Source organism: Gymnoscopelus braueri (genome assembly GCF_963280865.1).
Source record: "Gymnoscopelus braueri genome assembly, chromosome: 1".
NCBI lineage: Eukaryota > Metazoa > Chordata > Actinopteri > Myctophiformes > Myctophidae > Gymnoscopelus > Gymnoscopelus braueri.
The window spans coordinates 26,059,573-26,074,683 of record NC_137603.1 but is presented as its reverse complement, the minus strand read 5'-3'; the positions used below and the strand labels follow the sequence as shown (position 1 = coordinate 26,074,683).

Here is a 15,111-nt window from a genome sequence, read left to right as displayed (position 1 = left end):
GTAGCAAGGAACAGAGTTGCCATATTTTGTGAGAGAAATAAGGAACCAGGTGTATGAAAACAAGCCCAAAAGAAGCAATTAGGCCACACGAGCGTTTGAAAATAGCCAATCTACAAGCTCACAACACGAGGTGACGCGGTGTGAGCTTGTAGATCTACTATTTTCAAAAACTCTTGAAATAAAACATGGAATATTTGGAATATTGTTTTGAAACATTCTAACAATATAAATGTAATGCTCCGCCCTGGCACAAAACATTTTCATGAAAATATTTGAGAACCACTGGTTTAAATAATGATTAAGCCTAAATAAGCAACTACACTTTTAGAAACAAGCCCCAAAAAAACCAAACTGCAACTAACATAACCATAACAAGCAACTTTACAGAATAACAAGCCCAAAGTCGCTTATAATAAGCGGACATGGCAACACTGTGTAACAGCTCAGCAGCAGTAAAAGAAAGAAAAAAATAAAATACGATAAATGAATACATTGTAGAAAAACGTAATAGTAGTAGTGTACACACAAATAATAACATTTTGAACATTATCTCACTTTTTTTTTGGTACAGTGCCACTTTAGTTTGAAAGAAAGAAAGAAAGAAAGAAAGAAAGATAAGAATGTAATGTAGTGCTTAATGGTTTTATTTGTTGATGTATCATTTATTCACACTTTGGGCTGCAAACATTCAGTGAGCAAGTATAAGCCTTTTCAATATGTCAGTGTAATTTACTCTGTGTAGGCTTAGTCCTAATGCAGTGTGTCCTTAAATGATCCCCATATCAGATGACACATTACATCAGGGGTCTTCAACGTTTTTCAAGCCAAGGACCCCCATAGCTGAGAGAGAGATGAAGCAGGGACCCCCTCTATATTAAACTTGTGTTGCAGATTTTGTTTTTTTACTGGGTCTGCCCTTTTTCCCCTCTACCAAACCTCTTTGACAAAAATAGCCGATCTACAAGCTACAAGCGCTGCGAGGCGTTCTGAGCTTGTAGATCTGCTATTTTTGGCTGTTTCCCTCAGAAAAGGGATGCTAGGGTTCAAGTGGTTACTGTAAATATATACGTAATATCATAATATCGTATCACCCAAAGAGTTGGCGGACCCCCTATAGTAGCTCTGAGGACCCCTTAGGGGTCCCAGACCCCCTGTTGAAGACCCCTGCATTATATGAAAGCAATCTATCAGCATCTTGTGGCTTCAGTTCTTCACTTAGCCCTTCTGACATACAGTAGCATAGTCAAGTGCCTAAAGGTACATTTGTGTCACTGCAGTCTTGCAGCACTATAACCTTCAGCCAGCATGATATCACCTGGTTCTGCAGTTCCTCTCACAGCATGCTGTGGCATGTATGCATCCTTTCTATGGTCTCTAGTAGGGGGCCATTATGAGGATGAAGTCCCCTTTGTCTTTGGCCCCTCCACTTGACCTCTAGTTTTTAAACACTACGTGTGTGTGTGTGTGTGTGTGTGTGTGTGTGTGTGTGTGTGTGTGTGTGTGTGTGTGTGTGTGTGTGTGTGTTGCACAGTAAAGAAGGATGGATGTACAGATACTGGTGCACCTGCTCCTGCTGCTGCTCTGGCTCCTGGTCTAGTCCCAGCTCCAGGATGCTGTGCTTGCTATGAAACGTCATCCATTCTGGTTGTCAGATAAGATGGAGTGAACAATTCCCATGCAACTTTGGCCAAACTTTGGAAAAAGATGGCAGCGATATGAGCCTCAGTTCTCATCCATCTCAACTCCACAGTGATATTTAGCCATCTGCTTCTGGTGTGAATATACTAACAGTGAAAGGTAAGGTTCACGTGTCTCAAGTATATAAAGCACCCGACTTGAATGTCAAGAAGGCCAGGCAGGGCCTCAGTATGTGACTATACAGTAGGTTACAAGTGAAACTACCTCACAACCAGCAATAACTAACTTTTAAAAGTGCCTTCACTGCACACATAAATAGTTGTAAAACTGCCACCACGCCTGCAAAACAATTTTAGAAGTTGTTTTCCAGAGGCTTTAAAATTCTTATTGTCTACGCAATTTCACACAACCACCGTCTTCCTCTCCAAAGTGGGTGCACATCATTGGGCACAATTTACCTCTATCTTAATGGCATGCCAAAAATTAGGGGCATCAGTTTGAAAGTGGTTAAAGAAAGCAACAAGCAGCATGAGTGCCACATGTCCTTGAAGTGGAAAGGCAACATCCAGAGTATGGTAGGCTACATATAATAGATAAAATAATCTAAAATCTACATAACTTAAAGAAACTACTACCACGTCTTCAGAGGCTACTGTATACTGCTCACTTTTCTATTGGTGGTTGTAATAGTTGAGATATTTAAGCATTACTCTACATACACCAATGCAGATCTCATGTGGCATGGAGAAAAACCCATGGCAGACAAAGGCAGACAATAAGTTAGGAAGACAAACAAGATGCATAGGCAATAATCAATTTTATTTTGTGCAGCCTTCAACCCCAATTTCTTTTATCTACGTTACATTGCTGTACATTCCACATTGTGATAGTAAATTGGACAACATAAACTAAGAACACAACTCAATACAGTTTACACGTAAAAATCCGAAACGAGCAGTAAAACATTCAATATTTTATAAAACTTTCACCAATGTTGGAAGGTTGGTATTGGTACTCAGAAGGAAACAAAAAGGCTTATAACATGAAGTATCTCAAAATAGAAGCTGTGATCTGTGCCTGTTCACTTCCTTAAAAAGGAAGGTGTTGGACCTAACCAGTAATGCTAGATCACTGCTTCATCAATTATGAGAGGCTTTACAGTATATATGGCCCTGGAACACAGTCAAGAGGGAGCACCAATCATTCCTGGAATTCTTATGAAAATCACTTATAAAAAAGGGAGAGAATTATCAAAAGAAAACCATTATAAAAATATTCTATTGACCATAACAATATATAAACAAGAATAACTGGTAGAAACCTGATCAAATTTCATCATGGATTAAGTCAGCAAATACAGTTAACATTCTGAGGACAGGAAGGCTAACTAACCCAATATAACAGGTTATGGCTTGTTGATTAGTATTGTATATTTAATATCTAACTGGGAAATTCAAGGGAATACACCACCTGTTATATTTCCGATATTTTGAGAATTAGATGATTAAATGGGTTTTCATTTAAATATTAACTCCACTACTTCATATTATGAAAAGTTCAAGCAAAAAATATCCCTATGCCATTGTATTAATAGTTTTTACATTTCAAGCACTTTCTCTGAACTGTATTCACATTATCTACATTTGCATGAAGACCAATAATCCAATATCCATACAGTTTATAGCTAATTTCATTAAGAAAGTTATTATTGCAATAAGATCTCGTATAAATAGCTCAGCTGATTGAGCTGAACTAGAGTACCTGAATTAGCCGCAAACCAGGCTCTTTTGAATAATCCATTCAATTTAAGATAATACATTTCAAATGCCCCATCATATTGTCAAAATAATAACATTAGTAAAAGTATTCCTTTAAACATTTTCTGCACAAGAGGTTGATGTCCCAAATAACTCCCTACAGTAAAAAGTGATGTTGAATCTGCACCATTAAAGTTCATTTGGTGACCTTAGATAGATGCCTGATCTACCACCTCTCAGATATATTGTGTCTTTAGTGATTATGCAACAGAAATGTTTTTACTAAATTGAAGCATCTCTTCCACTAGATTTCAGGTACCAGGTACCAACAGAACATGCGTTCCAAAATGCAATGTGCCAATGTATGTACACTGTCAGTCCTAATGTCACTTTTCTCACAAATATTACTTAATTCAATTAAACGTTCTTGACTAAGACACATTTACAAACTGACAAATAAAAGTTATGTACAATGAGATCTTCAGGTAACTGGGCAGTGACATATAGATTTTTTTTTGCCACCATACGTTTACTACCATGGATGCGAAATGGGAGTTTGAGTGCAGAATGCCTCAGAACTATTTTAGCCTGACTGCGGTCAGTGATTTCAAAAGTGAAATACAAAAATGTTGTGAATACAACCTGACAATAATAAATTAAAGGGATATTTCACTTTCAACGTCTACTCAGGCTTTTGTGAGCACCCCAGACAGTTTTTAAGTTGCTTAATTCAGTATTGATATTTGATATTAATTTGATCAGACAAGCCTCCTTCCTATACAAACCCATCATAACTTCAAACGCCATTTTCTCCATGTTAGATTCAATGGAAACACATGTCCTTGGTTCTTGTGACTGATATTGTCCTTATATTATGTGAGGGGCCCATGTTTTTTCAATTACTTTTTTCATTTACCTACACATCTGTCGGCAGCAAATGATTAATAGGATGCAGAGGTTAGACAATTCATTGAAGACAGCAAAATCCTTATGGAGCACATACCAGGAGTGCAGTAATGTTAAAAAAATATACATCTTCAATTATAGTTAATTCATATTAAGACTCAAATAAGATCATTTACAATCCACTAACCATTGTGTAAAATCCTACTCAATAATTAAACCTCGGTAGACATGGTCACTTTATACTTCAGTTATGCAAACAAGCTTCCCAAAATTAACTGATCTTTAAATAAATGGTGAAGTAAGAGCGTAGGTTGAAGTGGCTTATTGTCGGCATCAGCTAAGCAACGAGGTAATCTATCCCCTTACAAGGTGCTAGACCAGGGAGATGGATTGCTGAGGTAGAGCGCCACTGCCACACCTAGCGCCAGTTACCACTACTTACCTCGCTTGCTGAAAATAACAGATTTTCAGCCCGGGTAGTCGGTCGGTCGGTAAAGAACTCGCTTTTGAATCACACGGTTCTGAGTTCAATAACAGGCAATGCAAACTCAGCGTATGAGTAGTATGGCTTGGGCAACTAAAACGTGGCTTAACTCATTCACTGCCTAGAACGACTAAAACGACTTTTGTCCTTTAAGCCCCCACTGCCAAGAACGACTAAAACGACTTAATTAAAAATCTTTTTTTTCCTTTTTTTCTTATTTATTTATTTAATTTTTAACCTAAAGACCAAGGAGATATGATTTGTTGAAGATCTAGACTCCAATCCACTTCCTTGTTAACTTAAAACTTAAACATTTTGTATCTTGGCTCCTGAGTACTTTCTTTTTCTATGAAAAATCTCTGGCAGTTTGTCAAACGCAAAAATAAAAAAGTTCTGGCAGTGAATGAGTTAAGTACTGGGAGCCTAAGATAGGTGTGGGCTCCGTCTCAGCAATCCATCTCCCTGGTAGACCAGGCGTGACAATAAACCTCTTGTATTCAAACTGCCCCGTCTCTGCTTCTCCTAAATTTGGATCCTGCAGATCAGGATCCAAGATCAGTTAGTTTCAGTGTATGACGCATTCGAACAACTATAGTGCGTACAAATGGCGAGATTTACTTGAAATTCACACCTGCCATTTCAAATTACAGAAAAAATCTACGTTAAAAGACAGTCCATATTTACAAGTAACTGTGATTTAGACACTTTCAACATTTAAGGTCATTACACACCGGCGATTATGCAAATATACTCAAAATTCGGACTCGTTCCGAATAATTAAAAGACGCTTTTTCGCTTCGCTTTCTCGCTCCGTGGAAGCTTGCATTGACTTTATAAGGTTTTTTAAAAAAAAACGTATTATTCGCATGAAAAAAACGCCGCCGGTGTGTAAGGAGCTTAAGCCTGTTATTTTCGTTCCCCGGGGTATTACCATAATGTGGTTTTATATATATGTGCATCAGTTAACCATTAATTGCTCATTTGTATTCCACATAACCTAGCACTTTAGTTTGTAAGCTACTGTAACTCTTCAGCTTACGCGTAGCAGTGTCAGTAATCATTTACGTGAAAAATGCAAATCATGCTAAAAAGCTGGTTTCAGCAATGCTGAACGACTAACGTTGTTCTTTAATATCAGATAAAGGTAAGAAAATAAAGAAGAAAAGACAAACTTTTGCTGCAAATGTCATGGTATCCCTAACATACATTTTCATTTAGCATTAAATTAATTCCCATTTAGGCCGAATGGCTTAGGTGTAGTGTCTCAGGTTTTTTTGTTTGTTTAAATCAGTGGTTCTCAAAGTGGGGTCTGGGGACCCCAGGGGTCCTTGAAGGGGTTCCAGGGGTTCCAGTAAAATGTGTTAACATAGCTTCAAAGTCACTATAACCCTAGATCTTTAAAATATGTGGAATACATTTGAATATTTTTTAAAGCATTTTGCACATCTTGTTTAGGGTCTGTTCAGATGGGGGACATCTAATTTAATACATATACATTTGGGGGTCCTTGACATGAAAAGGTTTCAATGGTTTTAATTAACATCAAGTCTCCATTGTGGTAGGAAGTTATTGCATGCATGCCCCAGTGGCCATCGCATCAGATATCAGATTCTAAAGCCTGTGTAGGTAAATCATTATTATTGACAGTTCATTGATGCTTCTACTTTCAAACATACGGCTACCTCTGATGAAGTAAAGATGTCACCAAGGCTATGTTCAGACTGGCAGCTCAAATCCAATTGTTGGCCTAGCCAGATTGGTTGTATCAAGTCTGAACAGAAAAAAACACCTCACAAGGAAATTGGCGTTTCAACATTCAATCTCCTAGGCGGTTTGAAATGTGATTCAAAACATATTTCTGAAGCTGTCAGTCTGGACACTCGGAAACTGACGATTAATACTTGGTCATAAGAAGGTTGTCTCGTTGAAAATAGCCCAGCTACAAGATCACATTGCGATGTGATCTTGTCGCTCGGCTATTTTCACTGAGTGACACCATCGTACGACGGACAGAGTATGATTAAGCATTACTCGTGCGTATGTTGTTACCACAGCAAGAATAAATGCAAATAGGTTGACAATGCGGGGGTCAAACCATTGTGTAAAGCGATTTGCCTGCAGTCTCAACAAAGCCTAAGTTTGTTTAAAACCTTCCCTATTACAAATAGATCTGATACGAAGAAAACCCCCAGAAAAAAAACATTATTGCTCCTTTGTGCTTGATAAAAGGTCACAAATTATAATCATACATAGGGGTCACTACATATTTATATGTCAAATCTTTAAAATATATAACATACATTAAATTTGGCCTTAAACAATGACCATGAAGAACAGAATCTGATTTAAAAAAAAATCAACATAAGGAACCTTTGTGGTTTGAATTAAATAAACAACCAAAATGTTCATTTAAAAATGCATATGGTCTAAAAATGACTAACTGCATTTAAAATTATGATCAGTTTAGTGTTCAGCACAGTGTCAAGTACAATAACAATAGTGGATTATAAAACTCTACAGAAAAAAATATTAACATGTGTGACTACAAACCAAACTCAGTTCAGTATCGTTGTCAATACAGGAAGTTAAGTGAGGGACCCGGACAGACGAGACGGATAAAGGAAGTGGGCATTCATTTTGAGGAAAACACTACTGGGGATAGTTGTTCTGTTGCCGGCGCTTTGCCGACCTCATTTTCTCAAAACGTGACTCCATTTCCTCTAGGACTTTAGGGGTGTACCTTACTACCAGCTTGACTGTGCCGTTAGCTGCCTTGAGGAGTTCCACAGCTTTCTCATGATGCTCCCCTTCCACACTCTGTAGAAAGCAAGAGAAAGTCGTGAGTGTGTGTGTGTGTGTGTGTGTGTAAGGAAAGAGATGCAATAATATCAAATATTCTTACAAACAGGATAGACATTTTCTAGGAAACAGTAGTTACAGTCGTTGTATATGAGTCAAGAAGCCTTTGCCAATATAACCGAAGTTAAGTTGAAATTACTCTATATTACTCTTATTATTATTACTAGACCATACCCGGTGAAGTGCGCAGGCAAAAGTAGTTGCAAACGTGGGGTTATTGCACGTCCTACTGTGCATACATACATATATACATATACATATATGCATATACACACACACACACACACACACACACACACATACATATATATTCTGTCATGCATTGTACTTATATTAGAATGAATTGATTACTACAGCAAAAATAATTATACAACACTGTTATTACAACTTGTACAACTATTATTTCAACTTAACAACAACAATATAATTATGTGCATGCAGATATGCACGTAAAGGGTGCACATTCAACAGTGGAGAATGTATGGGCGTCCTTAACAAAGAAACGCTCTCCACCATTCGTTGCGATACGGGGCGACCGTGTTTAGGGGCGAGACAATTAGGCGCAGATTGCTCACCCCAGACCGTTCGGTGCGAGCCTGGGCGACCGTGTTTAGGGGCGAGATTGTGGAACGGTCGTATCGTTAGCTTGTACAGATTTTCGGAGAGTCGACATGGTGTAATGGCTAGATGAGATTAACTTTTGTGTCTCTGGTGGAGAGATTTACGTAAACGCGACGTGCTACCACCTTTGCACGAAAAGATTGCATTGCATTGCATTTCATGCACACACTCTCTCTCTCACTCTCTCACTCTCACACACAGCTCTCTCTCTCCCCCTCTCTTTCTCTCTCTCTCCCCCCTCTCTCTCTCTCCGGCCATCATAAGCATGGCGAGATTGTCTGATTGAGACTGTGTTTGACATAAAAATGCGAATAAACAGCTGAGATTGTAAATTGGGCGAAGCACGTTCAACACACACACACACGCGCGCGACCCGTTGCGAGCGCTCACACACACACACACACACACACACACACGGTACTGCGGCCCGTGGCCCGTCGCTAACACACACACGGGCGTCGCGCAAACACAAATAATGTACATTGTGACATGTCACACGTGCCTCCCCAACGTGCATGCGCACGTGCGTGTCCACGCATACACGGGCGCGGACCCAAGTTGTGGTGCGATCATCTCACACACACCACCACGGAGCCACGATGTAGAATGAAATGTGACTCCCTGGCGTAGGCATGTTAGTCGCCCGCCCCCTCCCGCCTCCCGCCCCGGCCCAGAGTGGGCGGAGTCTATGGTGTGACAGACTTTGGTGTTGCCATGTTCGCCTATTGTAAGCGGTTTAGGGGCAATATTGGTGGAAGTGTGTTTTTGGCGTTGGTTGTGAAAGTGCAGGTGGGTGTGGGGACGCGTTGTGAGCTTGTAGAGCGGCTGTTTTCCAAGAGGCAATGTATATGTGTGACGGTGCTTCGTTTGGCCTTCTTTTCATAGACCTTGTTGCTTGTAGGGCTCGCTTCGTTTGGCCTTGTTTTCATAGACCTTGCTGCTTGTTTGTCTCGTGAAACCTGGCAACCTTGCGCAGCGTGATCTGCCATTGTTTGACACATAAACGGTAATAATAAGCTGAGATTTGATGTAATGGAAAAACGGGCTTCACAGTTCCATGCACATGGTAATGGTCAATGGCTGTGCGCAATTTGAGATCAATAGCTCCAGGCACTGAGGAGAACCGGGCAGAAACATTTTGGGCTCAGGGCTCAGAGGTTTGGGCTCAGAGGTTGGGCTCACAGGGTTGGTCTCAGAGCTTACTGGACATAAACGGTAATAATAAGCTGAGATTTGATGTAATGGAAAAACGGGCTTCACAGTTCCATGCACATGGTAATGGTCAATGGCTGTGCGCAATTTGAGATCAATAGCTCCAGGCACTGAGGAGAACCGGGCAGAAACATTTTGGGCTCAGGGCTCAGAGGTTTGGGCTCAGAGGTTGGGCTCACAGGGTTGGTCTCAGAGCTTACTGGAATTATAGTTAGATTATAAGGTCATATGCTGTTGCTGAAAGCTGGTGTGCCTGCACTATTGTAAAGTGATTAAAATGTTCACTTAAAAATATGTTCACATACACAGGATGTTGAGAGAATCAAAACGGGCACTTTTTGCTGAGCTCAATTGCAGTGGGAATCGCGTGACTCAGTCCTACGTTTTAGATCATCCTTTCCTAGTAGTTAAAAAAAAAAAAAAAATTATATATATATATCTCAACATATCGATATGAAAACAGTATTCTGATTAACCACTTAACCGCTATTTTATACTTGCACAATGGTGGCGTGCAAATCGCAATCGAGGCAAAAGTTGGAACAAAATCGTGATACGCGACGTTGTCAGCCGATTCTATTCACCTGACAATGAGGGGTTTCATCAGGAGGGCAATCAGGGCATAATGCCAGGAGAGAGCAAACTATCCTTCCGAGTTCCGGTCCGCCGCTGAACGGGGGCCCTGACCAACCTGTAGGAGTTCTGTGCATAACTATAGTCTCGGGTTTCCGGAAGGTGGTATACCAGTCTTCTGTTCCGGGTTCAGTTTTCCATAGCTTTGTTTGAATGGCTAGACAGCAGCTTTGAACCAGAAACACATGTGTTTGCATAGAGAGCCTATAGTGTTCATTGGAGTACCCGACCATGCCGGATGAATCATTGAGGATTCAAAGTTTCAAACCTTGGTCTCAATGGTGGTGGAACTTTACCCCTGCGCCACCCGGACCACCCTTGAGATACTATGCTCTCCATCTAACTATAATCTAACTATAATTTGACTAACCTCTGTGGCCATGGTGTCTCGGTGTGTGCCCGTTTCTCCTCACTGGCTGGAGCACTTGATCTGATTTTGCACACAGCCATTGCCCATTACCATCTGAACTTACTGTAACTGCGAAGCCCGTTTCTCAATTTCATCATTTCTCATCAAATCTCAGCTCCATTAACTATAAGTTAATGGAGAGCATTCACCACTTTGAAATGTATTGTTTAGGCTATCTAATTATTCAGGTGACCACTCTGTGCTGATATTTAGCATTTTGTTCTATGATTTCTGAACTTAATGATAAAAATATCAGTTGTCACATGAATTTGCTGTATCATGATGAGAAACAAATCAAATGAGAGCTGTCTCTTGGCACATGTTGAGGATCATTTCATTGTATTAAACTGAAGCATCCAACACAAATTTGATATGAACATACCACTCCATTAACAGAAAGAAGCTGATCGCCCCTCTTGAGGCCACCGTGGCGGTCAGCAATGCCCCCTGGGATGATCCTTGAGATGTAAATAGGAGAGTTTTGTTCTTTTCCACCCATTATGTTGAATCCAAGGCCTTCCTCCGTCTTGGGTAGCTCCACAACACGAGGGTGTGAGTGACCCTCACTTGCTGCGAAAGCTGCAACAGTAGCCTATAAAGAGACAAAATGTTGTCAATGCACAAACAAGCCCCAAAAATCATGTATTTCTTTTAACTGAAAAAAAATATATTTTTAGACCAAGCATAGATTATGCATAAAGTGTTCATGCTGCTTAACTGGACATAATTATCAGAAACAGATTGTCCTGGACAGAGGCCTAAATGAGAGTAAAATATAGGCTGATATATTACATTCAATTTGTTTTATAAAACTGCTCAAGTGCGTTGTACAGTATTTAGCTCTAGTGTTTCTTGTGTTCAGTTTGAGTCTACCTTGGCTGTGGCATTGGCCCTGATCTCAGGACTGCTGTTGATGTCCACTGTTTCATACACATGTTCATACACCTGAAGAAGACATTGAATGTATGCAAGAGGGAAAATGTTACTCTACAAAATAAAACAGGTTTACAAAAAGAACATTGGTTTGTAAACATTGCATTTTTAATATTCATAAAGGCAATTTAACTGGAGTCGAGTGTGGAGAAAAGATAAACGACTGACTTCTCGAACAGCATTACAGAACTCGCTCTGCAGAACCCTTTGCAGTGCCTGCAGCTTCTGAGGAGGCACTTCTCCTGTCCTCTGGAGCTTGTCAAGAAGTTCAATGGCACGAGAAATATCTGTAGAAACAAAGAGAAGAACCACCATCAGAGATCTTCCCAACAACACTGCAGAGGTGTGTTAGCATTAGACCAGTTCAAACATTTAGGCTATGTAAAGAGGCAAATCCAGGGGTGTCAATCTTGGACCACGACTCGATTATGATTCTTTAGCAAACAATTCCAAGCAATGCACCATGAAATCTCCAATTTCACCACGACTATTTGATAATTTCAATAAAATATTTTTTTTATGCAGTTCTTTAATATAATACTTTATTCAGTATTATAAAATACTAGTGGATATAGGCAATAACAATTATATACCAAGCTTCATGTTCTCAGCACAAAAAGTGCCATATTTGGTTATTCTGGACAGAAAATAATCGATCACACTTGAATCGCCACCTTAAGATTGTGGACTGTGGTGATAGCAAAAGAAGATATCAATAATTTTATCAAAATCCCAATAGGGAGGCCAATCTTTTTCCAACATTTTTCAAAAGGGGTGAAAGCTCAATCATATTCCCTTTATTTGCCAAGTTTGTGCATACTAGAAATTTGACTTGGTCTTCGCAAACGTTACAAATACACAACCACACACAAAGAGTATGATATCTATTAAATAACACAACACATAGCATATGTCCTCCCTAGTCTACATACATATTTACATTAGTGCAGAAATATGATTATTACATTGATTAAACATATGGAACTTTTCATGAAGGGTGAAATCAATCGGAACAGTGGCTGACTGAGCGTAATATGATAATTGTACAAAGACACTCTTGGGAACAACAGGATCCAATGATGACGATGCATTCTTATAAAAATACAACCCTTAACAATTTGATTTATATTTGCAAGCAGGGACACAGCGGTCTAATGCAGTGGTTCTCAATGTGGGGTCCCGGGGCCCCCCAGATTAAATGAAATTCTGCCAGACCATATCATATGAGACCAAATCATGTCCAACAGTAAAAATGTTCTTAGATTGGTGGGGGGCCAGATAAAAAAGAATATATTTACAAATGAATATCTAATACATCTCAAACTAGACGCGTCGCAATTATGGGAAATTGCAAAGTGTGGTTGCGCCGACGCCGGTCGCGGGTCGCCCCCTCCGGGACTTGAGGAATACGCTTGGAGGAATACCGTCGGAGGCCGCGCGACGTGCCATTCGAATTTGGTGCTGATTGGATCCTGCGCTCGTGATACATGGCGTTTTGATTTTAAGAAATAGGCCCCTCCCACTAAATAAATAGGCCCCTCCCACAAATATAGCGGGCCAATGACATCGTCCTGTAACTCCTGAGATCACCTGCTTTTCATTTTGAGAGGAGTGATCCCCCCAAAAATCATGTTTTTGCATCAAACGGTTACGTTTTGCGCAGTTGTGGCGCCCCCTATGGATCAAAGTGGAAATGCTTTTGGGGATTTGTTGAGTAAACCACCCTTGACATGTGATTCAAATTTGGGATTGACTGGACGTTTTGTTCGTGATTTGTGGGCTTTTTTGTAAAACGGGCCCCTCCCTCTAACTTTGGAAGCCATTTACGGACGAACGGTATGGACTATCAAAATTCTGTTTCACCCAGATTATCAAATGGGTCCAGAGATCATGTGTACCGATTTTTGTGAAATTTGGAGAAAATATGTGGGAGGAGGAGCTAAAAGTGTGTTTTGAAGAAAATTCAAAATGGCGGAAAATCTATCCTGACGCAAATGGGCGTGGCCTATATGGGGAGTTGCGTCATGACCCAAGGAATCTAGGGAAAAAAGATTTTTATTCTACGACCTACGGTTCAAGAGTTATAGGCCAAAACGTAAAGGGGGCTGTTATAGCGCCACCATGAGGCCAAATAGCGTGAATATTTTTAAAATAATTTCGGACTTAATCATGAACCTCCCCACCAAATCTGGTAACTCTAGCTCTTACGGTTTCTGAGAAAAAAATACTTGAATTTGAGTTTTTTCACTTTTCCATTAAAGTGGATGGGGAAATTTAATGCACTAATAAATCAATATAAATTAAACTAAGTAACCAATCTCTTAGCAAAATACAAGTGCACGATTCCCGGTGAAGCCGGTCATTTTGACATATGGCACTAAATTGGGAAAAATAAACTGTGGGAGGAGATGCAGCCCGAAATAAAGTTTATCTAGAAATAAAGTTTCTGTAAAACAATAGTCTGGTTGCCCATTCTGGGCAACCACACTAATTAGGGGTCCTTGATCTTTAAAAAAAAGGTTCAGAATCACTGGTTCTCGTCCCTAATTTTGTACATTTCGTCTGTCACGACGTCTGAACTTCAACCTGTTCAGATTTGAAATTTCAAATATAAAGTGCTTTACCCATGGCCACGGATGTTACAATTCACTTCGGGTGGGTATAAGTACCCGTATCTTCTGTGTTGTATCAATACAAATAATTTTAATCCGGCCGATGGCCATTTTCCCATAATGTATCAGTGCAATACACCTACCAACCGATAGAGTCGCGTAGTTGACAGCATATGGAGAAAGTGGTCACCGATCGGATTAAAATACTTTTTATTAAACAATACGAAATATACGGGTACTTCTGAGGGCCCGGACATAATTGTAACATCCGTGGCCATGGGGTTAGCACTTTATATTCGAAATCTGAAAGTTTATGTAGATGTACATAGTAGGCCGTAAAGGGAGAAAGTGCAAACACCAGGTTTGATGTTCATCCATGACTGTCTGTCATATAATATATGAATATGACAAGTCATGTTTCAGGGCTACCACTTATACCACATACTTCGTACAACGATAATCAATATTTTTAGGGGAAAAAATAAAGAAACATTTGCCCGTAAATAGGGACAGCCAGGGTTACAGTGGTCAACCTGTCCACTTTGTACATTGTAGCTGCGGCTGGGTTGATGTTTAGCAGCTACTATGTACTAGTGGACAGGTTCCAGCGTCAGAGAGAAATCCTGCTCATTTAACATTACATCATCCGTGGTTAATGTCCACAAAATAAACCAAGTTGAAGCGAACCCCAAAACATAGTATGATAATACACAACTGGTTGAATAATAAGCATAAAACAATGGCTAACCCCCTTCCTCCCAGCTTGCGTATGCTAAGCTAACGCTTTCAACTTCTGGACAATAACAATTAAATGTAAGCTAAAATGCTAGCTAGCTTGTTGACGTATTATTACCTCTTTCCAAACGTACAGGTTCGCCGAGCGTCGCCATTCTTTGACCTACAGTGAAGGCAGTGGGCGTTGGGCAACGGTTTCGTTAATAACAAGTATATGTGAGTATAAAAGCTTTTACTTGGGCGTCAACCATAGGCGTCAACTTGAGTCGGATATCAGATCAGATTAGCCCATTGGGTTAGCTTGCTAGATAG

At 40.0% G+C, this 15,111-nt stretch overlaps 1 protein-coding gene across 1 annotated transcript; it reads right to left on the bottom strand.

Moving 5' to 3' along the window:
• Window positions 1–2,438: 2,438 nt before the first annotated feature.
• On the bottom strand, window positions 2,439–15,111 carry lin7c (lin-7 homolog C (C. elegans)). The gene is made up of 5 exons (XM_080435427.1): window positions 14,918–15,111; window positions 11,621–11,739; window positions 11,393–11,464; window positions 10,902–11,111; window positions 2,439–7,602 (listed from the first exon to the last, which is right to left on the bottom strand). Exons 1-5 carry the CDS (start codon window positions 14,952–14,954, stop codon window positions 7,435–7,437), a joined length of 606 nt encoding a protein of 201 aa, XP_080291553.1. The 5' UTR covers window positions 14,955–15,111; the 3' UTR covers window positions 2,439–7,434.